This window comes from Oryctolagus cuniculus, chromosome 9, assembly GCF_964237555.1.
Source record: "Oryctolagus cuniculus chromosome 9, mOryCun1.1, whole genome shotgun sequence".
Taxonomy (NCBI): Eukaryota; Metazoa; Chordata; class Mammalia; order Lagomorpha; family Leporidae; genus Oryctolagus; species Oryctolagus cuniculus.
The window spans coordinates 85,811,325-85,837,419 of record NC_091440.1 but is presented as its reverse complement, the minus strand read 5'-3'; the positions used below and the strand labels follow the sequence as shown (position 1 = coordinate 85,837,419).

The window sequence follows — 26,095 nt, the reverse complement described above, 5'->3', positions numbered from 1 at the left end:
GTAACTCTTTCAAATAAAAATACATAGGTAGCATATTTTGTAACTTACAGGGTGGCTTACTGTTGAAAGGTATCAGCTATATATTTCAGACTCATAAGGCATGAAATATATAGCTTTAAATAATTTCTACAAGTAAAAAACCCACAATTTTGTAGTCATTTAATTGAGTTTAGAGAACATGTACTGAGGCCACAAAAAATAAATCAAACATTGTCCCTGTCCTCAGGAGATGATTGTCCAGTAGGGGAAATAATTCCAAGGCAGTGGGAAATGCTGGGCTGGAAGTCCCAGGTGTATGGGGAGGCTGGGGCCCCGTAGGCCCTGGGGAGTCAGGGGAACACAGAGGCCAGGGTGTGGCTGGCACTGGGAAGTCTCACTGTGATGTAGGATGAAGGGCTAGTGGAAGAGGACCGAGTGATGTTTCCCAGGACCTCAGGGGTCTGGGGATGAGCATTGGGTGCCAGGAAACAAGACTGGAAGGGGTCCAGTCGGGGCGGGACCAGCATGCTTGCTGGATCCTACTCCCATGGGTGTCAACCCTGCAAGGTGTGTGTTTTAGAAACGCAGTTCTCTGGGCCATGGGGACTGTGCACGTGGTAGCTGGGAGAGAAAGGCTCAGGGTAGAACTCCCAGCCAGGGTTTGCGGAATGTGTATATCCCACTGACGTGAGGAACAAGTGCTGGCGCTACAGTAGAAGCTACTTTACACCACAGTTGGTGGTTTTTCAAATTTCTACAGGAAAATTTCATTTATAGTCTTTTTTCCCAGTCACCTCTGTGTTGCATATAAAAATATGATCATGCTGGTCGCGGATGAAACCCACGAGGGAAAATGAAGAAGCATGTTCTTTTCAGAGGACAGAATGGGTAATCACTGTTGCTGCCCTCAAGTGGAGGAATGCTTTCCTTTTTAGGATTTTGTTCTTAGTCAAAGCTGGTTATCAACAGCCCCTTGATGGGCTCTACAAAATCAAGCACTATCCAAGTATAGGCAAAATTATATTAGAAATATTTGAAAATTTGCATCACCATTTATCAGTGAGTTGCTGTGATTTTTCTTATGTCTTCAGAATCCCTGAGATAGATCAGAAACCCATTTTGCAGATGAAGGAATGGAGGTAAAGAGTTCTCGATTGCAGCGAGCCCGGAGGAAGTCTGGCGGATGATGGCTTTGGATCACATCTGGTGTCTTCATCTGTCTGGATACTCTTGACTTTGAGTTTCTTTTGTAAGTCCACAAGTGAGCAGTATTTTGAGATTTGTTCTTCTCTGTGTTGGAAATGTACTGCTTGAGAAGACAAAGTGCTTCAAGTGCCTGGTGCCATAAGCAGTTAAAGCCAGGAGCTGGTGGAACACTGATTATGCGGGAGCACTGATTGTGGAATGAGTTCTGTTCTGAATTTGCACTGCCCGGCGTGGGCGACCACGCGTGGGTGTCCTCAGCCTGACGGCTCTTCCCTCGGCTCCTCCTGTAAGAGGAGCCTGTAGCTTCCCTCGGTCCAGTTGATGCACTTGACGGCGCTGCAAAAGCACACGAGACATTGTGAGATCAGGAGGGAGAGTTCATAAACAAGGAATCCACACTCCCTTCTCTGATCCGGTCATGTGGCTTTGATAAATTCTACCAGTTGTGTAGAGAAGGAACATCCTGACTCCTCAGGCAGAGCGTAGCTGACCCAGGATGCAGCGCAGTGGGAGAATAATAACAAACCTACCTGAGCTTATTTTCTCTTTGGGACCCCTGACATCCCAGCTGTCCCCCGGCTACTCTTTGCAGACCACAAAGAATAGTGGGAGCTAAAGCTGTTCCTGAAGATCTTGTTCAGTAGCTAAGAAGCTGTTTGGTAGCTGCACCTTCAGCTCAGAAGCAAGGGTACTTGGAAAAAATTAAAACTGCATGCAATTTTGATCTTAAAACTATTGAGCAGGATAAGATTAAAATAATCTCAAAAGCCCATCCACATCTACTTCATTATAATGAGCAATGTTAAGTATCAGTTTTTGACAACATTACCAAAGATTTCCTTATGTTAGTTCATGATCAATCATGAACCTTTTTTTTTTTTTTTTTAAGATTTGTTTTATTATTTGAAAGGCAGATAGAATGGGAGAGACAGAGATCTTTGATTTGCTGGTTGAATCAAATGGCTCAAATGGCCAAAATGTCCAGGGCAGAGCCAGGTGGAAGCCAGGAGCCTGGAGCTCCATCCTGTCTCCCACCCACATGGGTGGCAGGGACCCAACCACTTAAGCCATCTGCTGCTGCTCTCCCAGGTGCATTAGCAGGGAGCTGGATCTGAAACGGAGCAGCCGGGACCTGAACTCGTGCTCTAATGGGGGGTTCTAGCATTGCAGGGGGTGGCTTAACCCAGTGCACCACCCCAGTGCACCGCAATGCCAGCCTCCACTGAACCTTTTTTTAAAGTTTCAACACATGTTCATGAGTTGCTTTATGATAGAGCTCAGTAAACTACATCATGTGCTCACTGACACAGCATGTATTTGCAATTTTGCCAATTAGGTGAATGACTTTTTTTTAAATATACTTAGTAAAAATAACTTTTCATCAAAATCAGAGCAGCTGCGAATACTGCTGTACTCTAATACAGATCTAGGTATCAGAATTCTGTCGAAGGGCCTGTGTGGTGGCATAGCAGGCTAAGCTGTTGCTTGCAACATGGCATTCCCACATTGGGGTGCTTTGCTTCTGATCCAGCTCCCTGCTAATGCACTGGGAAAGCAGCAGATGATGCCCCAGGTACTTGGACCCCTCTCACCGCATGGAAGACCTGGAGGGAGATCCTGGCTCCTGAGCTGGGCCTGGACCAGCCTCAGCCATTGCGGCCATTTGGAGAGTGAACCAGTGGGTGGAAGACCTCTTTCTCTCTGTCTCTCCATCTCTCTCTCTCTCTCTCTCTGTCACTCTGCCTTTCAAATAAATAAAATCAATCTCTCTCTCTCTCTCTCTCTCTCTCAGAATTCACTTGAGACAATATATGAAATCTTCAAAAAGTTCATGGAAATGGAATATTAAAAGCTGTGTCTTAGTTCCATTTTTCATGAGCTTTTAGAAAGTACCCTCTTAGATATTCAGCTCCTGTTAGGAATAAGACATGGGCTGGCCCTTTAAGGAGTTCACGGTCTGGGAACAATGCTTTCAGTTTAAGAAAATTATTGGGGCTGGCGCTGTGGCATAGTGAGCTAAGCTTCTGCCTGTGGTGCTGGCATCCCACATAGGTTCAAGTCCTGGCTGCTCCTCTTCCGATCCAGCTCTCTGTATGGCCTGGGAAAGCAGAAGGACTTGGGCCCCTGCACCTGCAAGGGAGACCCCAAAGAAGCTCTTGGCTTCTGGCTTTGGATCGGCCCAGCCCCGACCTTTGTGGCCATCTGGGGAGTGAACCAGCAGATGGAAGACCTTTCTCTCTGTCTCTCCCTCTCTTTATCTATAACTACCCTCAAATAAACAAATAAAAACTTTAAAAAGATTATTGTTCGTAAAATTAGATTAATTTGAAAGGCAAAGACACAGTTACACAAAGAACTGCCATCAGCTGGGTCATTCCCTAAATGTAGCCAGGTTTGGGCCAGGCTCAAGTGACAAAGATGCAACTACTTGAGCCATCACCTGCTTCCTTCCAGGGTGGGCATTAGGGGGCAGTGGGAGTGGGGAGTAGGGCTGGAACTTGCACCCAGGCGCTCTGATAGGAGGTGTGGGTGTCCTGGAAACCAGCAGCAGAATGCTTTGCAGGCCTGAGCTGGTAGGGACTGTTCTCCCGTGCTCTCAGCCTCACCCTACAGTGCTTATGAGGAGCAGAGAAGGCCTGGTGCCTTGTGACCTGCCTTCTCCTGGGTGCTGTCGCGGTGCTGTGCTGTCAGCCATGTGAAATGGGCCAAGCTCAGTGCAGGTGCTTCAGCGAGCTCTTGCTTCAAGGCCTTGGCCCCACAGACTGTCAAATGCATGTGCTTGGGCACTGTTGCGACCACTCACCCAGCTGGCTTACACTAGGTTCATTGGAAGGCAAAGGAAGGAAGAAATATTTCATCCGTGTTTATGCCTCTGATCTCTATCATATGTACTATACACAAATGGAATTTGGGGCTTGGTACTTATAAATCATTAAACAAGCTGATAGTAGAAGACCTCTTAATATTCACAACATGATTATTAATCCATGTTAAAGTAAATCGCATTATAATCTGAGAAAACGAAATTTAAATGTTATCTGAAGGTATTTCAGAAATTCCAGGACAAAACAGGGCAGGTGTTTGGCCTAGCGGTTAAGCTGTCAGGATGCCTGTGTCCCACTGTGGAGTACCTGGATTCGATTCCTGGCCCTGGCTCCTGATTCTAGCTCGCTCTAATGCAGACCCAGGAGGCAGCAGTGATGGCTCAAGTCGCTGCTGCCCAAGTGGGAGACCTGGATGGAGTTCCCTGCTCCTGGCTTTGTAGAGGGCATTTGGGGACTGAACCAGTGGAAGGGAGTGCTTTCTCCCTGGCGGTCTTTCCACCCCCAGCTTTTCTCTAGAAGAAATAAAAATAACTTCTTTTCACAGTTTGAGGACTGCCCAGCAGGTGGGCATCCCATGTTAGAATTCAAGTGCCAGCTGCTCTGCTGCCGATCCAGCTCCCTGCTAACGTGCTAGGAAAGCACTAGATGACAGCCCAAGTACTTGGGCCCGTGCACCCACGTGGGAGACCAGGATGGAGTTCTTGGCTCCCGGTGTCAGCCTGCCCCAGGCCAGGCTGTTGGGGCCATTTGGGAAATGATCCAGCGAATGGAAGATCTCTTTCTTCTGTGTCTCTGCTTCTCTCTCTTTTTTAAATAGATAAACACATCTTTAAAAAATAATAAAGTTTGAAGAAAATGGAGTGAAAGGATAAGCTTATTTTGGTAGAAATCCATGCAATTTTTTCAGCATGCTCACTTTTGAATGACACTTCCTATGAACTTTCTGAAGTGTCTGTGCATTTTAGATGCTTATCTGATGATTTATATTTCAAGAGAAAGGGGGAACCTCTCAGGCTCTCTAACCCACTCTCTCTCCTAGCTCTGGTCTCTCTCGGTCTCCAAAGTTGCAGACTTCCGTTTCTGAAAGTTATCGAGGGGAGCACATCCTGGGGCAGAATCCCAGCAGCTCTGCCCGAGGTGACCGCTGCAGTCAGGGAGTTCACTGAATGTAGCTGCCCGCCGAGAAAGTGACCGAAAGTTCCCACTCACCTCAGGCTGATCAGTGGGATTAGTAACAGACCGGCAGACAGCAGAAAAGTGAAGCCCGGGAACCAATCCACTGTGGCTGAATAAATTCCGTTAAAAGTAGACCCTGCGGCAACACCAGCCAGGGTTTCTAAGAAGGCAATGCAAGCGAACAGGGTGCCTGTTGGGGGAGGGGTGTGGGGGAAGACAAAGAAAGGGCTGGGTTACAAAACAACAAGCAAAAGCCAGTGGAGCCAATTGGGATTCATTGAAAAACAGCAGACATGGTGACACTGCCTGGTGAATGAGTTATTCCTTCAAAATCCCTGAGGATCATGGGAAGCCATTTTTGCCAATGGAGAAACCACAGCAAAGAGTTCTTTCTCCTTGGACTCGAGGTGGGAGCTGCTGAAAATGAGAAAAGCTGAATTGCAATGTCCAGAGGGCAACCGCAGCTGACCCAGGTCTCTGCTCCTGGCCACAGCATCAGGCAAAGCTGCACCTGCCCATTGCTGTTCCATCCCCAGGCTTATCTGCCACACCTGTGGACACGGTGGCTCCCAGCGAGCAGCGCTACCCACCCAAGGCCACCTGCAAAGCAAACACATCCTTTTCATCAGCCTTTCAGCGTTGTCAAGATTGACAGGTGCAGGCACTGATGAGATCCTTCCCATATACTCTGCACCTTGAACTTCACCCCGCCCTCCAAAGTGATCCACAACTCCAGGCTCCACAATGTTCCTCGAGTTTGAGGCACCAAGTGAACCGCCCTGTGCTCTAGTGAAGCCTTATGCCCCAGTTTGAGGTGAAGTGGCTCTTTAACACCTGCTTCCATTTCACCTGCTCGCCGCTGCCTCTGCTCTGGGGAGCCTGGCGAGGTGAGAAGAGCAGGCCCTTTGCCGTGGCCATACCTGCTGTGCACCAGCTTTGCCGGAGGGCCAGTGTGCAGCGCTGTTAGAGAAGTGCCAGATGCCTGCACATTCTGTCCAAGTTCACACTGGACATTCTTCTACCAATTGTCGGTTCTGCCTGGAGTCCCTGCCACAGCCAACAGTAGTATGGGGGACAGACAGTGCCAGTCTTGTTCTGTGACGTTCTGGTAACGCACTCTTGGTGGGAAGTGGGGCAGACCGTGCCATCTGCCTGACACAGTCCGACTGGCATGAAGGAACTCTCCCTTGCTGAACTCCTCGGAGCAGCTCAGCTTGTTTAACAGTTGCCGGAGAGAAACAGTAATGACAAGTGCAATTAAGTATATTTCCCAAACTTTTAAAAAACCCAGTAGAACTAAAGAAGCAAGTCTGGTTTCCTCTGTTCCAATTCACAATAAAGGAGCACACAGGTTATGTCAGGGTAAAGCAAGTAGACCAAGACGGCTTTAGCTGTGAGTTTCACAGTGTAAGAGCATAGAGATGACTTCAAAATCATTACCAAGATTCTATTTCTCACCTTTCTTAAGTAGGATCAATGACAGACGTCTGAAAACCTCTGCAGTATTTCCCGTCCCCTTCTGATTATGTTAAAGTACAGAATACTTTCACGAGAAATGGCCAGTCTTTAAGGATAATAAAGGATAGGAAGACATTTAGCTTTGAAATTTCCACAGCAGTCAAAGGATTTCTTGGTTTGCAGTTAGAAACGAAGTATTTATGCTCTCCTAGAATGATGGAGTCACAGTTCACAAAGTCACATCATTCAGAAATGCCAAAATGTATACTAAACACTTTTCAGTGTTACTGTGTTTAACACTGGGATGACTCTTCAGAAGCCATTACAGGGGACTGGCATTGTGGTGCAACAGAATGAGCTGCCGGCCGCAACGCCACATCCCATATCAGAGCACCGGTTTGAACCTGGCTCCCTGCTAATGTACTGGGAAAGCAGCAGAAGATGGTACATGTATTTGGGCCCCTGCCTTCCATTTGGGAGACTCGTATGTTGCTTCGGGCTCCTGGTTTCAGCTTGGATCAGTCCCTGCTGTTGCAGCCATTTGAGGAGTGAACCAGTGGATGGAAAATCTCTCTCTCCCCTGTCTCTCCTTCCCTCTCTCTCTCTCTCTCTCTCTCTCTCTCTCACACACACACACACACACACACAGAGTTTTTCAAATGAATAAATAAATCTTTTAAAGTAGGTATAAACAAAAATATCCTATCTGCCTATAATCCGACAATTCCAGTTTAGCTCCAAGTCTTAACAGGGAGGCTTTGTTCCCTGGTAGCTTTGTGGAGATGGAATACACAAACCCTAACACTCAGCATTTGGAAGTGAACAGTTCCAAGGATCTCAGTATGTTCACGGAGTTCAGTAGCCATCAGCACCATCTAACTAGAATGTTTGCATCAAAGGCAAACTCTGCACACATCGTCGGTCACTCCCCATCTCCCCCGACAGTTAGCGGACCTGAATTTAAGTCTGTACCCACGGATCTGCTGATTCTGGACATTTCGTACAAATAGACCCGTACTTAGGTGTGGTCTTTGGGCATTTTGCATCTTTAATTTAGCATGAGGACCTCACAGCTTCCACACATGGCGGTGTGCATCGTATCCTGTTTTCTTTTTATGGAGCACTGGGAGCCCACTGGAGAGACACACCACCATTGTTTATCCACTCATCGGTTCATGGGTATATGCATTTGCCTCTTTCAGACTCTTGGGAATGCTTTTATGAACCTTTGCGAGGTTGTGTGTGGACATGTTGCTTCCATTTCTCCTGGGCCCATGTGTCAAGGTGGAGCTGCTTAGCAGGTGATTCTGACTGAAGAACTGCCAAACTGTTTTCAAAAAGTGGCTGCAGCATTTCCTGTCCATCCCAGGCTCTCCACCTCGGTGCTAGCATTTGTTAGGCGCGATCTTCCATTGGCTGTCCTAATGGGTCTCAATGCAGTTTTCATTTGCACTTCTCGGATGACAGGTGATTTTCACCTTTTTCTCATGTGCTTATTGGTCATCATCTTTGGAGACAAACCTATTCAAATCCTTTGCCTAGGGGCCAGCACTGTGGCGTAGCAGGTAAAGCTGCCGCCTACAGCATCCCATATGGGCACTGGTTTGAGTCCTGGATGCTCCCCTTTCAATCCAGCTCTCTCCTCTGGCCTGCGAAAGTGGTAGAAAATGGCCCAGATCCTTGGGCCTCTCCCCTGCACCCAAATGGGAGACCCAGAGGAAGCTCCAGGCTCCTGGCTTTGGATTGGCATAGCTCCGGCCATTGTAGCCATCTAGGGAGTGAATCAGCAAACAGAAGACATTTCTCTCTCTCTCTCTCTCTCTCTCTCTAGCTCTGCCTTTCCAATAAATGTTAAGAAAAATAAATCTTTTGTGTATTTTAACGTTGTTGAGTTCTAAAGTGTGATATATGATGGATACAAGCTCCCAATCAGATTTAGGATTGGCAAATATTTTCTCCCCTTCTGGGGTTGTTTTCTCACTTGATGATGTCCATTGAAGCACAAACATTTTTCAAAGGACAAACTCCAGACAGCATGTTTGGATAAAGTCTAATTTATCTGTTTTGTTGTTGTGGTTGTGCTTTTTAATGTCAGATTTTTTTTTTTTACAGGCAGAGTTAGTGAGGGAGAGAGACAGAGAGAAAGGTCTTCCTTCCATTGGTTCATCCCCCAAACGGCTGCTACAGCTGGTGCGCTGCGCCGATCCGAAGCCAGGAGCCGGGTGCTTCCTCCTGGTCTCCCATGGGGTGCAGGGCCCAAGCACTTGGGCCATCCTCCACTGTACTCCCGGGCCACAGCAGAGAGCTGGACTGGAAGAGGAGCAACCGGGACAGAATCTGGCGCCCCAACCGGGACTAGAACCCCGGGGTGCAGGTGCCGCGGGTGGAGGATTAGCCTAGTGAGCTGTGGTGCCGGCCTAATGTCAGATTTAAGAAACTATTGCACAATCTGAGGCAGCAGGCCGAGTTTTACTTAGTGTAGTTATAAATTTTTATATTCCTAAGTGATTTTCAAGGTAACCATCATCACACAACCTATGAATAGCTGTGTGATTAATCAGCTACCTTATGAGTGGGCAAAAAAAAAATCAAGAAATGCATTTTTAATTTCTTGAAGCAGGCAGTCTTCTGCAGTGTTGTCTAAACTGGCATAAATATAATGGCATAATTATGGATTATCAGTAAATAATCAAATAAGGCCATTTATACCTGGCTGGGATGGGAAACAGAAGAAAGTTCCAGAGTCTAGGGCTAGTCCATGATGTGAGAGGGACGGGGGGTGACCACAGCCCAGTATCCTACTAATGGCTAGGCTTTAGCTAGAAATTTCACGCTTGTCTCCTTCTGCACTGGTGGTTCTGTTGGATCATCTGTAGTTGGGAGGATGAACCCACAGGTTTTAAGACTTGGGCATCCTTGCTGGCCCAACTTCCTGTGCACTTGATCAAGGGATGATGTGGGAGAAAAGGTTATGGTGTGTCTTCTCTGTTCCTGCCACACATTGGGCATCTCCCTGGCTGCCTTCTCACTACCTGCATCACCACAGTGCCAGGCAGCCGTGTCTTTGCATTTGAAGCAGTTGAGTGAGATCCTGTTTCCTCCCTGGACTTGGACTTGGGTGCAGCTGCAGTATGTGCAGCACCCAGAGAAGGGACAGGATCAGAGGTCAACATACTGCATTCCATGTCCAGTCAGTCCTTGGTGTTCGCAGGTTCCTCATCTATGGATTCAACTCATCTTGGACCAAAACTGTAATTAGGCCTGCAATGGTTGCATCCTACTTAACATGTGCAGGCTTTTTTTTTTTTTTTTTTGGTCCTCATTCCCTCAGCAATATTACATAACAGCTATAGACATAGGAGTACACTGTGTTAGGTAAGATCCGTAAACTGGAAATGGTTTACAGTGTACAGGAGGATGTGCGTGGGTTCTATGCAAATACTACTCCAATCGATAGAAGGGACTTGTGTGTGCATGCATTCTGGTATCTGCAAGGATCCTGAGACCATCCTCAGTGGTTCCTGAGAGATGGACTGTATTTAGAAGTTATGACCCTGGGGGCTGGCACTGTGGTGTAGCAGGTAAAGCCGCTGCTGACAGTGCCAGCATCCCATATGGGCGCTGGTTGAGTCCTGGCTGCTCCATTTCCAATCCAGCTGTATGCTGGCTTGGGAAAGCAGTGGAAGATGGCCCAAGTCCTTGGGCCCATGCACCCACATGGGAAGACCAGGAAGAAGCTCCTGGCTCCTGGCTCCTGGCTCCTGGCTCCTGGCTCCTGGCTCCTGACTCCTGGCTTTGGATCAGCGCAGCTCCAGCCGTTGTGGCCTTCTCAGGTGTGAACTAGTGGATGGAAGACCTCTCTCTCTCTCTCTCTCTCTCTCTGCCTCTCCTTCTCTCTCTGTGTAACTCTGACTTTCAAATAAATAAATATTTTTTTAAAAAAAGAAGTTAGGACCCTGGCTAATAAGCTGTCATTTAAATATGTTCTGTCTCCCCACTGTGAGAAATGTAACTTTGAAGGCCAGACAGAAACAGAATTCCCAGGCTTTTTTTTTTTAAACAGTTCCATGCTGAAACACGATAACACTGAAAGAGCTGGTGCCTGGGTCTCAGTCCCAGGCTACAGTCATCCCAGGCCACAGGCTCAGAGAGACGCATGTACACACATAGGGGTATGCAGTGCCCCCTCCTCTGCAGTCACCAGGTCAGGCCCTACCCTCCTGTAGAGAAAGTCACTGCTTGGCTCCCCCTGGAGGAGGTGAGCGCTCATGGCAGGCCCCTTGGGAGAAAGGGCTGGGGAAGTGGATTCGCCGACCCCCCCACTGGGTCCAGAGCTGTCTCTTGGTTGGGAATTCCACGGATCCAGCAGCCGGTGGATTTGGACCAGTGCAGATTGTAGGCTGCCTGCACCCCGTGAACCCGCGACACTTACCTTGTTCGGTAGAATGAACCACTTTGGACAGCATGGCCCGCAGCACAGACAGCGGCACGATGGTGAAGAGAAACGGCACCCTGACTGGGAGGAAAACGGCAGGAGTCACTGTGGGTCACCAAACCCACAGCCAGCTCCAAAGGCGAAACCTTCTGTCTCCATGTTCATTTTCTGCCAGCTTCCTAGTGCACTGCCCCGAAAGATGGAATTAACCAATTGTAGGATTCTCTCTGATGAATTTAACAGGGACTCTGCATATGTGTCAGCCTAAGGGTACTTTAGAATTCTTATTCCAGGCCGGCGCCGCGGCTCACTAGGCTAATCCTCTGCAGCGCCAGCACACCGGGTTCTAGTCCCAGTCAGGGCACCGGATTCTGTCCTGGCTAACCCTCTTCCAGGCCAGCTCTCTGCTGTGGCCAGGGAGTGCAGTGGAGGATGGCCCAAGTGCTTGGGCCCTGCACTCCACGGGAGACCAGGAGAATTACCTGGCTCCTGCCATCGGATCAGCGCGGTGCGCCGGCCGCAGCGCGCCGGCCGCAGCGCGCCGGCCGCGGCAGCCATTGGAGAGTGAACCAATGGCAAAGGAAGACCTTTCTCTCTGTCTCTCTCTCTCACTGTCCACTCTGCCTGTCAAAAAAAAGAAAAAAAAAAGTCAGTAGCATTTTGAGTTATATCATAAAACAGAAGTAGATTATTGGGGCTGGTGCTGTGGCGCAGTGTGTTAAAGCCCCAGCCTGCAGCGCCAACATCCCATATAGGCTCTGGTTCGAGTCCCGGCTGCTCCACTTCCCACCCAGCTCTCTGCTATGGCCTGGGAAAGCAGTGGAAGATGGTCCAAGTCCTTGGGCCCCTGCACCCATGTGGGAGACCCAGAAGAAGCTCCTGGCTCCTGGCTTCGGATCAGCTTAACTCTGGCCATTGCGGTCATTTGGGGAGTAAATCTCTCGCTCTCTGGCTCTATCTGTCTCTGTAACTCTGCCTTTCAAATAAATAAAATAAATCTTTTAAAAAAAAAAGAAGTAAATTACATTTTCAGTCTGTTTTAAAGCTTTTAAAATATTTTCACATGTTAACTTACCAGACCTTGGCAGCTGGTAGGGAGACAGAATATAAAACTGGAATTTACTGACTAGTAGGCATCGTGCTAATAGCAAGCAAGGGTATCTAACCCAATACAAGCAAGGACACTTCAAAAAGCTTGCGGAAAAATGGAATTAAAAGATTAGTTTAGGGGCAGGTGTTTGGTCGAGCATTGGACCCACCACTTGGGATGCCTGCCTCCCATATCAGAGCACCTGGTTTCAGTTCCAGCTCCTCCACTTCTGATCCAGCTTCCTGCTAAGGTGCACCAGGGAGGCAGCAGGTGACGGCGCAAGTACTTGGGTCCCTGCCACCCAGGTGGGAGACTCGGCTTGAGTTTCAGGCCCTTGGTTTCACCCTGGCCTAGCCTTGGCTGCTGAGGACATTTGGGGAGTAAACCAGCAGGTGGAAGATCTCCTCTCTCCCTCTCTCTCTCTCTCCCCCTCTCTCTTGGACTCTCTGCTTTTCAAATAAAATGAAACATTTGTAAGAACTAAAATAAAAAGATAAAAAAAAGTTTATTTTGATGCAAAATTGTTTGAAGCCCATAATAGTTTTCTCATATACTTTTCATGAATTGTTGGAAAACCCATTGTAGTCATTATTACCCCCTGAAGTAATTACCACTGTGACCATTTTAGAGATGCGAAATGAGAATGCAGTGTAGTTAAATAATTCGCCTGGTGCTTTAGATGGAGAAAGTGCCCGTTTTTCACTCCACTTTAGACAGAGCGGCCTGGAGCTTTCTGGAGTTCCCCCTGTACAGTTCTAGTGTCTTTGCCATTGTAGGATCTCACTCAAGCCCTACAAGAACAGATAGGAGGTGGGGGGTAACTACAGAAGCAGTCCAAGGTGCCCAACAGCAACTTGGCAACCATCACTTCACACAGTGACCGACTGGCTCAAAGATCAGTTTGCAAAATCTTGTGTGCAAGAACTTTCCCCTTGAATTCAATGAGCGGGCGCTTTTCTTATAAATATTTGGGAGCATCCTCTCTATGATTATTCTAAATATTTTTAAATGGAAAATAGCTTTCTTAACAGCATTTTAAGAAATGCTCATGTCACAGAAAACTATATTGAAGAAGAAATTCCAAAAAAGAATGTTCTTCAAACAATTTTTTGGCAAATATGAGAATTTGGAAAGTTGCTGTTATTCAATAAATTATTTTTTTTAAAAAAGATTTATTTCATTTATTTGTTAGGCAGAGTGACAGGGAGACAGATCTTCCATCCGCTGTTTCACTCCCTAAATGGCCACAGTGGCTGGGGCTGGACCAGGCTGAAACCGGGAGCCAGGAACTCCATCTGGGTTTTCCATGTGGGTGGCAGGGACCCAAGTTTTTGGGCCACCTTCCACTGCTCTCCATGGCACATTAGCAAGGCACTGGATTGGAGGCAGAGCAGCCAGACCTCAAACTGGTACTTGTATGGGCTACCAGCATCATAAACAGCAGCTTAATCTGCTAAGCCAGAATGCAGCCCTTAGTAAGTTAATTTTTTTAAAGCAAATTTGATTTTCAGCTTGGTGGCTTCTGGCAAAGCAGGCTTTTTTTTTTTTTTTTAATATTCAATTAAACTAGAATGGGGCAAATAAAGAACTTTCTATTAAAGCGTTTCTCCAACAGACCGCGTTCACCTTCCATAAAGTGAAATACACCGCTCTAAGGCCACATTTGCAACTCACCCAGAAACATCATCAGAGTTGTCCTGGCAAACGCAGTCAGAGCCATTCCCGACATGGTGGTGAGGATGCCGATGAAGGCGATGTGGATATCTTCCATGCAGTAAGAGAAAAGCCATATTCCCAGGAAGCTGCTTAAAAAAGAGGCACTCCCCAAAGCAGACCCGTAACCGATAAAAACCTCGTTCCAGCAGAGCGGTGAATTCAACTCATAAAGGATAAAAATCGGGGACATGCCAACCACCAGGAAGAAGTATGTGATTACGGTACAAATTAACAAGTAGAGCGTGATCCGCCGCTTCCTGGAAGCATTTTTAAAAAGCGCATACGTTCGGTAAAATAGGTTTTTAAAGCCTTCACACCACGACATAGCTACACTCTCCGGCGAAGGCTCTTTCATTGGATCGCCGAGAAAAAATAAAATGTAGATCAGGTTGACAGCCAGCGTCACGGCAATGATTACGAAGGACCACACGAAACCGAGCTCTCTGATAAAGTAGCCAGAGGCGAGCCCCGTGAGTCCAGTCACAAGTCCAAGTATGAAGTCGATCACAGCTATCCGGATAATTTTCTGCTTGTGGTCTTTACACTGATCAACTATGTAGGCAAGGCAAGCTCCCCAGAAGGTGGTGTAATTGCCACAAAGTGCACCAAGGAAGGTCGATGCAATCAGAAGCTGGAAGGGGAAGGCAAAATAGGAAAGCAGGCAGAGCCAGACGCTGGTGGCCAGGGCCCCGGCGGAAGACAGAATCATCGGGAGCTTTCGTCCGTGGAGGTCACTGTTGGACAACAGTATGAACGTGGACACCAGGCCAGGAATCAACCCGCTCATTTCCATCTGCAGGCTGAAAAGAGACGCTTTTTTCTGAACTTCCTGCAGAGGAATAAGAAGACAATATATGCACAGAGGTTTATACAATGTGCATTGCAGTATCCTGGTGCATGCTTTTCTTTTTTAAGATTTATTTATTTGAATGGCAGAATTACAAAGAGAGGTAGAGACAGAGAGAGGTTTTCCATCTGCTGGTTCACTCCCCAGATGGCCACAATGACTGGGATGGACCAGGCTGAAGACAGGAGCCGAGGGCTTCTTCTGGGTCTCCCACGTGGGTGCAGGGGCCCAAGCACTTGGGCCAGCTTCCGCTGCTTTCCTGGGCGCATTAGCAGGGATGGGAACTGGAGCAGCCCGGATCCAAACCGGCGCCCACATAGCATGCCGGCACTGCAGGCTGGGACTTTAACCCACTGCGCCATAGTGCCGGCCCTGGTGCCTACTTTTCTTGACGTTGCCAAGGGCAGAGAGTCTCTGGTGTAGGGGCGGGCGGGACCAGCTTCAATCTTCATCTGAGATGCAAAGATGACATCATCGTTCACACTCAGTTGCGATACTGAAGTCCATTTGTGGGGACATTAGCCCATAGAAAGAAAAATGTACTGTTATGTGTGTTCTGCAGAGGACTTGTAGATCCCAAAGCCTCTGGCGTGAGCTGAAGTCCAATTTGTCTGTCTTCTCGGAAGAGTGGGCACCGAGAGCTCACAGTCACCGTTAAGCGACATTTCCGTGAGACGCCTTCCTATCTGTGCTAACACAGAACAGGAGCAGCCGGGCCGCCCTTTCTACCTGGCTCTCCACAAACAAATCTGTGATACGTATTCCTTTTTTTAAATTACAGAAAAGAAAATTTAAAATAAGATCAAACCCAAAGAGAAGCCTTGTGTTGACTAATGATGGTAGCAGGCCACGCATCAAGGAGCAAGATAACCTCAACTCCCGAGGACTGAAACGATGACAACTGCACAGACACAGAGTGAAGGATGGGAGAACTGTAATGCCAGTTATTTCACAGAAAGAATTTAAATTTTTTTAAAAAAGTTATTTGAGGAGGTGCCAGCACTATGGCACAGTAGGATAAGCCTCCACCTGTGGTGCAGGCATCCCATATGGGCACCGGTTCGTGTCCCAGCTGCTCCTCTTCTTTTTTTTTTTTTTTTTTTTTTTGACAGGCAGAGTGGACAGTGAGAGAGAGAGACAGAGAGAAAGGTCTTCCTTTGCCGTTGGTTCACCCTCCAATGGCCGCTGCGGCCGGCGCACCACGCTGATCCAATGGCAGGAGCCAGGAGCCAGGTGCTTTTCCTGGTCTCCCATGGGGTGCAGGGCCCAAGCACTTGGGCCATCCTCCACTGCACTCCTTGGCCACAGCAGAGGGCTGGCCTGGAAGAGGGGCAACCGGGACAGAATTCGGCGCCCCGACTGGGACTAGAACCCGGTGTGCCGGCGCCGCTAGGCGGAGGATTAGCCTAGTGAGCCGCGGCGCCGGCTCTGCTCCTCTTCTGATCCACCTCTCTGCTATGGCCTGAGGAAGCAGTGGAAGATGGCCCAAGCCCTTGGGCCCCTGCACTCATGTGGGAGACCTGGAAGAAGCTCCTGGCTCCTGGCTTCAGATCAGCCCAGTTCCGGCCATTGTGGCCATTTTGGGAGTGAATCAGCAGGTGGAAGATCTTTCTGTCTCTCTCCCTCTCTCTGTCTGTAACTCTACTTCTCAAATAAATAAATAAAATATTTAAAAATAAAAAAAAATCACAATGAGACACCACTTTACCATTGGATGGCTGCCATGAGAAAGACAGATAATAACAAGCGTGGGTGAGCATGTGGGAAACCCCAGCCCTCTCATAGAGTGCTGGGGGAGATATGCAATGGTGCAGGCGCTCTGGGAAGCACTTTGTTCCTCACATCATCAAATATGTACAGCTACTGTATATGATCTAGCAGCTCTACTCCTGGGTATAGACCCAGGAGAAATGAAAGCATAGGTCCACCAAAGATTGCATGCAAATGTCAATAACAACTTGGCTCTCAATAGTCAAACCCAAAGGCAAAGACCAAAACACCCATCAACAGATGAAGAGGGGAAAAACTGGCGTGTCCACATAATGGATGTCATTTATCAACAGAAAGACACGAAGTACGGCTTCATGCCACAACATGGACAAACTTAGAAAATGTTATGCCAAATGAGACAAGCTGGTCGCTAGAGTCCGCATATTGCTTGGCTGGATTTCTAGGAAATGTCCAGGATAGACAAATGTAGAGAGCCAGAGAGTATAAAACTCGCCACCCAGGACTTGGAGGTGGGGACACAGGATCGGGGCCTGACAGCTAGTAAGTGTGGAGGTCCTTTTGGGGGTGATGGCAACTGCCTACAATTGACTATGGCAATGGCTACACAACTCTGATTTGCTAACAGTTATTGAACTGCACATTCTCGACAGGTGAATTGTGTGGTATGTAGATAATATCCTCGTGAAGCTGTTCTTAAAAAGAATAAAACATGTCCAACCCAGTTAATGAAGCATTGGAACTAGACTGATAGAACATGGGCACCGCCAAGTGCAGCCTCTGGGCCTTTTTCCTTCTGCTGGGGTTTTAAGGTAGGAGACCAATACCTGTCTATCCACCTTTCTACAGGTGCATCTGTCACCTTGGGAGATTTCTACCTAAACCAGTGGAAGCTCAGGAGGGATCTGCTGGGAGCTGCTCCTGCAGTGTGACCCATGTTGGACTAGAGTGGATTCTGTGTAGATTCATTGACCTTCTCACCCGGATGTCCCAATGTATCCCCTCCTCTCTAGAGGTACTTTCTAAAAAAAGAGAAGCCCTCAGGAAAATAATGAGCCCAGTGGGCTAGGTAAGGTCCCTTTCAGAGACAGGTATCTGGATGGGTGTGGTAGTCTGTGTAGGTGAATGGGTGCTGAGCGAGAGTTGAGCAAGCATTTGTGCCATGGGCCCTCCAGCTATCGGGAGAAGCCCATGGGCACCATCTTGGTATTTTGAAATACATGCATCAGTGGCAACGTGCATTGTGTTTGGTGCAGCAGTGAAGTCACCAGGTAGGCTGTCTACATCCCACATTGGGGTGCTTGGTTCAAGTCTTGGCTACTCCACTTCCAATCCAGCTTCCTGCTAAGATACACCCTGAGAGCAAGCACATGATGACTCAATTATACTCAGTTCCCTGACACCCACATGGAGAACCCAGATTGAGGTCCGGGCTCCTGGTTTAACCTGACCCAGCCCTGGCTGTTGCAGACACTGGGGAAGTGAACCATCAGAGGGAAGATCTCTCTCCTTATGTATGTTTCTCTGTTTCTTTGCCTTTCAAATAAAATGAAAATAACTATTTTTCTTCAAAAATTCATCAATGGGCTGGTGCTGTGGCGTAGTGTGTCCCAGCTGCTCCACTTCTGATCCAGCTCTCTGTATGGCCTGGGAAAGCAGTAGAAGATGGCCCAAGTCCTTAGTCCCCTGCACCCACATGGGAGACCCAGAATAAGTTCCAGGCTCTTGGCTTTAGATCAGCCCAGCTTTGGCTGTTGCACCCATTTCGAGAGTGAACCAGCACATGGAAAGACCTCTCCTCTCTCTGCCTCTCTGTAACTCTACCTCTCAAATAAAAATAAATATTTAAAAAAATGCATCGGGGCTGTCGCTGCAGCTTAGTGGGCTAAGCCTCTGACTGTGGTGCTGGCATCCCATATGGGCGCTGGTTCCTGTCCTGGCTGCTCCACTTCCAATCCAGCTCCCTGCTAATGTGCCTGGGAAAGCAGTAGAAGATGACCCAAATGCTTGAGCCCCTAAACCCACGTGGGAGACCAAGAAGAAGCTTCTGGCTCCTGGCTTCTAATCGGCTCAACTCCAGCAGCTGCAGCCATTTGGTGAGTGAACCAGAGGATGGAAGACCTTTCTCTATGTCTCTCCTTCTCTCTGTCTGTAACTCTACCTCTCAAATAAATAAGTAAATAATTTGAGAAGCAGAGTCAGGCAGGGTAGAGGGGTAGAGAGAAAGAAAAGATCTCATATCCACTGGCTCCTTACCCATGTGCCCACAACAGCTGGGGCTGGACTGAAGCCAAGAGCCAGGAGGAACTCAATGCAGGTCTCTCACATGGATGGAAGAAACCCAACTATTTGAGCCATCACCACTGCCTCCGAGTCCACATTAGTAGGAAGCTGGAGTCAGGACCTGAAGCCAAGCATCAAGTCCAGGTACTCTGATATATGTAGGAGTCTTAGCCATTGGACCAAATGCCTACACCAATGGAAAGAATTTTGTCTGACTCAAAAACAATTTCTGGGGGCTGGTGCTGTGGTATAGTGGGCTAAGCCTCTGTCTGCGGCACCGGACACCCATATGGGTGCAGGTTCATGTCCTGGCTGCTTCTCTTCTGATACAGCTCTCTGCTATGGCCTGGGAAAGCAGTGGAAGATGGCCCAAGTCCTTGGGCCCTTGCATCCACTTGGGAGACCTGGAAGAAGCTCTTGGCTCCTGGCTTCGGATCAGCACAGCTCCAACTGTTGTGGCCATCTGGGGAGTAAACCAGTGGATGGAAGACCTCTCTCTCTGTCTCTTCCTTCTCTCTGTATGTAACTCTACCTCTCAAACAAACAAATAAAAAATAAAAATAAAAAATGAAAACAATTTTTGTCTCTGCTTCTCTGTATATTCTGAGTTTATTATAAATAATACATGCTGTTTTTATGATGGGAAATATCAAACTCATTTTAACAAAAGATTTATTCATGAGTATCTAGAATACACTCCAAGCAAAGGATGAACTACACAAATAGAAAATATGTCCACTTCCTTTTTTTTCTTAGTTTTTTTTTTTTTTAATTTACTTGAAAGGCAGAGTTACAGAGAAAGGAGGGGGTGGGAGAAAGAGAGACAGAGCTTTCATTTGCTGATTCACTCCCCACATGGCCACAATGGCTGCGGCTGTGCCAGGCCAGAGCCAGGAGCTTCTTATGGGTCTCCCACATGGGTGCAGGGGCTCAAGCACTTGGACCATTTTCTACTGCTTTCCCAGGTGCATTAATAGGGAGCTAGATCAGAAGTGGAGCAGCTGGGTCTCAAACCGGTGCCCCTACAGGATGTTGGCGCTGAAGGTGGTAGATTTACCTGCTAGGCCACATGCCAGCCCTGCCACTTTATCTGCTGTAACCTAGCCTATGGGAGGCAGGAACTTTGACTTCTGTACCACAGGGCCACCTGCTCTGGGAACAGTGCTGAGGCAAAGGTCGGCACTCAGTAGAGACTGACAGAATGAATGAGTAATCAAGTAGTGCAGTACAACTCGGTAGCTGTGCATGACCCTGACCAAATGACAGAGCTCAGTAGCTTCTTCCTCCAACAAGAGTAGCCGTCCCTACTTCACAGGCTGTTGTGGACATTAAATTTAAATAAATATAAGTGCTCAGCACAAGGCTGTGGCTCCTACTCAGTGTTCAAGTTTAATTCTTTCACCTTTGCTAGGGTAGACTTCTCCAGCTCATCTTTGGGTCTCTACCAGATAGAGCAGCCATCAAGTAAATATTTAGGGAACGACTAAAGCAAAGTTACCTTTGAATCAGCTTCTCAGCAAGATTTTCCTCCTTTGGGTTCCTCCCATTTCTGCCCCTGCCACACAACTCCTGCCACGCAACTCCTGCCTTCCTCTTTGTATCTGTCATCACTCTTAACCCAGTCTTGTACACAGACTGCCTTCTCATGTGGAACCTGTTTTCAAACGCATATTTTAACAAAGACAAATTCAAGCCCTGTTTCTGTGGGGAGCAACTGGGAGCAACTCGGACTAGACTAAGTTACTGGAATTAAGACTTATTCTATGCATCTGCTTTCCCACAATATGGTGGGAAAACAGCTTCTACACAGCTGCCTCCAGTTCAACCAATAAACTGTGGGACCTGCTCCTGATTGGAGGAGAGCAGCGTACTCGGTGTGTGGGTAGCAGAGTTGGGATTGGTGGAAGAGGACTATAAAGGAGGAGAGAGACGGCATGCACCAGGAACATCTAAGGGGAACATCTATCTGAAGGAACACCTGTGCAGCCCCCGAAAGAGCCGGCCGGCGGTGTGCCGCTCCCCCGCGGAAGTGGGGAAGGTGGCAGGGGGAACCGCCCTTCCACGGAGGTGGAAGGGACGGTAGCCAACCCGGGAAGAACCGCAGCAAACCCGGGGAGGGCCGAGCAGACGAAAGAACAGCGCAGGGTCTTGTGTCGTTCCCCCATGAAGAGGGGGAGCGACAGTTTCCATCCCAAAGTCAAAGTCCAGACACAGGAAACAAATTGTGCACGTGTGTCTGTCTGTATCTTTGGAGCTGTGGGACATTACCATCGTAAATTCTCTAAGGGCAAATGGACAAATCACAGTCCACAGAGTGCTGATTCCTGTTTGAGACTGAATATCACGCCAAGGTACTGAGACAGGAATGTAGGGAAGGAAGCAATGGCAATTTTAAAGAAGTCACAATTTCATAGGCGACAATGTATGTGGTGACTCCAACTGAGTAGAAGATATTTCGTGTCATTTTTCCTAAGTAAGAATCTGCTGGTTTTGAGAGATTGAGTTTGTTATTAAAATGTTCAGTTTCTCCCAAGCTGCTTTTCTGTAACGGCAGGGTCTCTACTTTGAAAAAATGCTTGGGGAGGATAGATACCCATCACCAACTGAGTTATAGGGGCACTTCAAAAAGTTCATGGAAAAACAAAATTAAAGATGTATGTTTTGGTACACAAAGATTTTCAAATCCATGCCTAGTTTTTTTTTTCATAATACACATTTTTTCATGAACTTTTTGGAGACCCATTGTGTGTGCGGATTTCAAAAAATTTTGGCACCAAAATCATCAAATCCTCTTACCTTTTAATTCCACTTTTCCCTGACCTTTCTGAAGTACCCTTGTCATTCAAAACTAATCATTTAACAAGAGGAAGGAGTGAGAAGGAGTTTACAAATTCCTTCCTCTACAGTAGTCAACAACCATGCCCAAAATTTCTTACTCCTTAACCAAATATCCCTTCCCACAGCGTCATCATGCTGTTAAGAGGTCCTTTAGAGATTAACCTCATTGCCCGAGAAAAGTGTGGCTCATAGTCACAGGGCTCAGAAACCCAGAAGAGCTGAACAATAGGTTAGATTAATACCAAGCTGTTTCTATGAGTATGCTGATGTAGATATATGGTAACCCAAAATGGGTTGAAAAGACAAAACTTTCACCAATAGACTCCCAATATATCAAATATAAATGACAAAGCTCACTTTATTTTCTATCTATGCCCTGAAACTCGTAATACCTTTCATTCCAGTGCGTATACATATGTGTGTCATATAAGAATAAGACATCTAATGTATTATTATCATACGCCCTACCTTCTTGCCTACAACTGATTTTTAAAAAAAGATTTATTCATTTATTTGAAATGCTGGTTCACCTCCCAAATGGCCACAACAGCCGCAGCTGGGCCAGGCTGAAGCCAGGAGCCCACAATGATACCCAGATCTCCTAGGTGGGTGGCAGGGGCCCAAACACTTGGGCCATCTTCTGCTGCTTTCCCAGATGCATTAGCAGGGAGCTGCGTTGGAAGTGGAACAGCCGGGACTCAACCTGGCCTTCCAATATGGGATGCAGGAGCTGCAAGCAGCTGCTTAACCAGCTGTGCCACAATACTGGCCCCACAATTGATGTTTTGAGAGGAGTTGCAAGAAACTGAGTTTGAGCTGGAAAAGAAAATTGATTCATTTATCATATTAGGGACTCTGTGCTATGGCCTCTCTTATTTTTAGGGTTTGAAGAAGAGGCCACACCTCCCTAACTTCCTTAGGATGAGTGGCCAGGGTCCCCGCAGCAGCGCTGGGTGCTGCAGATGGAGGCTCAGGGAACAGGAACTGTTTGCTCTTGGGCTTAGCGGGAAGAGGATGTTCTCCAAGGGACCAGAAGGAAGTGCTGAAGTGGCGCCTCCTGGAGGAGAGAATGCTCGGTTTGCGGCCCTGGCCCAGCTCTGGGTGGGGCGGTGGGAGTGAGGGTGGCTTTCAGGGAAAGGATCTAGAGTAGCATGTTCTCTGGAATAACTGATTCAATTAAAAACAATTAGTAAAAAAAAAAAAAATATGCAATTTGAATCCGTGGGCAAAATCTAAATGAGGCCACTGCTCCGAGCAGTGAGAGGTTCTCAGGAGCTGGGCCAGGCCAGAAGCCAGGAGGCCAAGACCCATTGCCTTTCCAGACCTTCAAGTTTTCTTCTCCATGGTCCCTCCCGAAGGAACAAGGCGGCTGCTCCCAGGGGTCTGGTGATGAAAAGCAGGGAATCCAAGGCAGAAGCAGTCGTGTCCATCACAGCTGCTGGGAATGACAGATGACAGCCAGCCAATGCTCAGGAAGGGAGGCGGAACCACCTGGGCGACCTTGGCCCTCATCTTGGTAGGACCTTTCCATGGGCCAGAACCGCCCAGTCATTCCTAAGAAAACCTCTCCCACGGAAACGAGGAAATGAGTAATGCACCCCCCACCCGGGGTGGGGGAGGCGACACCACCTGACAACTGGGGTGCATCTCAGAAAGCCCAAGAGCCTTCCCTCTGGGCCCCCTGCGCCACGTCCCTGCCTCCACGGAGAGCCAGTGGGAGGTGACTCAACTCCTGCAAACACTTCTCATTTTGCACCGGGAAGGCAGCACCGCATCTGGGCCGCACAGAAATATCCCCAAGGGGAAGATGTTCCAGGTTTATAAGTGGTTTGTTTTTGAGGCATTGAGGAAAAAACATTTCCAAATCTGGATGTGTTCTCTGTTGCATCTGGGTCTCGGTAGCCTTCCATCCAAAACCACTGAATGGAGCAGAGAAGTGGGGAGGCATCCCCTGTTGTAAGGAGAGGGGTCTGGGGGGAAGGGAAAGGCCCCAGAATATCTGGTGAAACATATTCTGTGACCCAAGAGGCAAAGTGCCATCCCAATACAGCCGCTGCCACCCCCACGCCATGACACCCATCCATGGTTCTCAGTGATGGGCCACCTTTTGCAGTCCTCGAAAGCTGGGCCAGGGCCGGGCCTGGACTGCATTGTAGCATGTTAAGCCACCGCCTGTGGCACTGGCATCCCATATGGGCACAGGTTCAAGTCCTAGCTGCTCCACTTGTGATCCAGCTCCCTGCTGGTGGCCTGGGAAAGCTGTAGAAGATGGCCCAAGTACTTGGGCCCCTGCACCCACTTGGGAGACCCAGAGGAAGCTCCTGGCTCAGCCCAGTTCTAGTCATGTCCATTTGGGGAGTGAACCAGTGCATGGAAGACCCCTCTCTGTTTCACCCTCTCTCTCTAACTCTGCTTCTCAAATAAATAAGTCTTTGAAAAGAAAAAGAAGAAGAAAGAAAGCTGGGACAAGCAGTTGCAGAAGGTGGCTGGAGGAAGTGGGCAAAGGAGAAGCAGAAACCCTACATCCCACCCACCCCACCCACTCTTCGTTGGTTCAATGGCCAGTCTTTGCTTTTTGCATAAAGGAGGGAGACAGCCCTGCAGGAAGTGAGACTGACATTTTCCAAGATGACAGAAAAGAGCTGTGAGGAGGGTGTTCAGCCGGGCAGGTAAGACGCCAGCCAGGACACCCGTAGCATCCCTATGAGTGTGGCTGGGTTTGAGTCTTGACTGTGCTTCTCACTCCAGCTTCCTGCTAATGCAGACCCTGGGAGGCAGTGTAAGGCCTCAAGTTATTGGGTTCCTGTCACTCACATGGAGACCTGGATTGAGTTCTTGGCTACCAGCCCCAAGTACCACCCGCATTTGTGGAGGAACCAGCAGATGGGAGCTCTGTGTCTGTCTCTGCTTATTGAAATAAATAAATAAATAAATAAACAAACAAATAAATAAAAGCTAAGAAAGGCAGGGAGGCTTTGTTTTTGTTTTTATTTATTTTTTTTTTAGAAGAACTAGAGTCACACGAAAAGGAGGTTTTAAGAAGAAGCAGAGGGGGCCGGCGCTGTGGCGCAGCAGATAAAGCGCTGCCTGCAGTGTGGGGCAACCCTCCAGGCTCCTGGCTCCTGGATCAGCGTTGAGGCCATTTGGGGAGTGAACTGGTGGATGGAAAACCTCCCACTCTCTCTGCTTCTGCCTCTCTGTAACTGCCTTCCAAATAAATAAATGAATCTTTTGATTGATTGATTGATTTTTTAAGCAACAGGTAGGGGCTGACATTTTGGCATAGCAAGTAAAGCTGCTGCCTGCAATGTTGGCATCCCTTATGAGTGTCAATTTGTGTCCTGGCTGCTCCATTTCCAATTAGCTCTATGCTAATAGCCTGGGGAAAGCAGTGGAAGATGGACCTAGTGTCTGGGTCCCTGTCACTTACGTGGAAGACTTTGATGAAGCTCCTGGCTCCTGGCTTTGGCCTGGTGCAGCCCTGGCATTGTGGCCATCTGGGGAGCGAATCAGCAAATGGAAGACCTCTCTCTCTCTGTCTCTCTCTCTCTGTCTCTGTGTGTGTGTGTGTGTGTGTGTGTCTGTTTCTCTTTTTGTAACTTTGACTTTCAAATAACTACAATAAATCTTAAAAAAAAAAAAAAAAAAAAGGCAGATGAAAGGTTGTCAGGAAAGCCCAGGATGAGAACTGAGTCTGATGAGTTCGGGTCACCCTGGAGAGGCCAAAGTATGATGACTTAAAGCCCCAGCCCACTTTCCCTTTTTATGCCATTTTAGGGGTATTTTAATTTCTTACCTCCTGGAATTCAAAAATCGGGCTGCTTTTGTTTTTTTCACACTCAGAAACATTGCTATCAGATGCAAAGGAGTAGTTGCCCGTTTCCTCCCATATTCTCCTGTACACATACTGCGTTGTCAGCGGCGAGGTTAAGGTCATGGCAAATGCATTCAGGAAGATGGCAGGTTCCACAAATAAAACCTTCATGTTGCCTGCGTGAGGCGGCGGGGGCCTGTAAGCAGAGGAGGAGACAGGTTATCGGCGGCGTGCGATCTTACCCCGAAGCTGGGTCCTCAAAGACCTGCCAGCGAGAGCGCAGATGCGCAGGAGGCGCCTCGCAGGACGGGAACTTCTGCTGCGGGGCCCGCGGCTGCCACGAGCGGCCTTTCGCAGAGGAGACCCGCCGCCCTCCGCACCCGCTCCCCACGCACGCTGCCAGCTGCTGTCCCTAAAGTAAACAACTTCCCTCCGGGACGCGCGGTTGCGTAACTGTGCTTATTTTGCTGCGTGTTAACCCACTAGGGGTGGACGGGGGCTTATAAAAGCAGCGATCAGCAAGGGGCCTGTGCTTCATTTTTTCAACTCACCCCACGACCGCGGTCCTCCTGCCCGGCGAGGCGCAGTCCAACCCCGTCGGCGGGCTGGCTGCTCCGAGGCCCCGCGCGGGCAGCGCCCGGCCGGTCTGGGGCGGCCGGGGACGTGCCGGGGCTGGGGGTACGCGGGGAGCCGGCAGGGG

The 26,095-nt window shown here is 48.3% G+C and overlaps 1 protein-coding gene across 2 annotated transcripts; it reads right to left on the bottom strand.

The window, feature by feature from the left end:
- Positions 1-144: 144 nt before the first annotated feature.
- Positions 145-26,095, bottom strand: SLC46A3 (solute carrier family 46 member 3). 2 transcript variants are annotated; one of them, XM_002721432.5, is made up of 6 exons: positions 25,947-26,095; positions 25,378-25,591; positions 13,844-14,714; positions 11,077-11,160; positions 5,220-5,376; positions 145-1,521 (listed from the first exon to the last, which is right to left on the bottom strand). In XM_002721432.5, the coding sequence occupies exons 2-6, from the start codon at positions 25,564-25,566 to the stop codon at positions 1,440-1,442; spliced, it is 1,383 nt and encodes a 460-aa protein (XP_002721478.2). In that variant the 5' UTR covers positions 25,567-25,591; positions 25,947-26,095; the 3' UTR covers positions 145-1,439. The 2 variants fall into 2 exon arrangements, with proteins under 2 accessions (XP_002721478.2, XP_069905170.1); XM_070049069.1 differs by lacking the exon at positions 25,947-26,095 and adding an exon at positions 20,242-20,397 and having other exon boundaries at positions 25,378-25,725.

Bases quoted from the DNA above. Each gene is read 5' to 3' on its own strand.
- SLC46A3 (XM_002721432.5), bottom strand. From the start codon at position 25,566: ATGAAGGTTTTATTTGTGGAACCTGCCATCTTCCTGAATGCATTTGCC. The intron at 5,377-11,076 runs GTAAGTGTCGCG...CTCCCCCAACAG, and splicing joins GGTTCATTCTACCGAACAAG to GCACCCTGTTCGCTTGCATT. The intron at 1,522-5,219 runs GTGAGTGGGAAC...GTGCTTTTGCAG, and splicing joins ATCCCACTGATCAGCCTGAG to CGCCGTCAAGTGCATCAACT.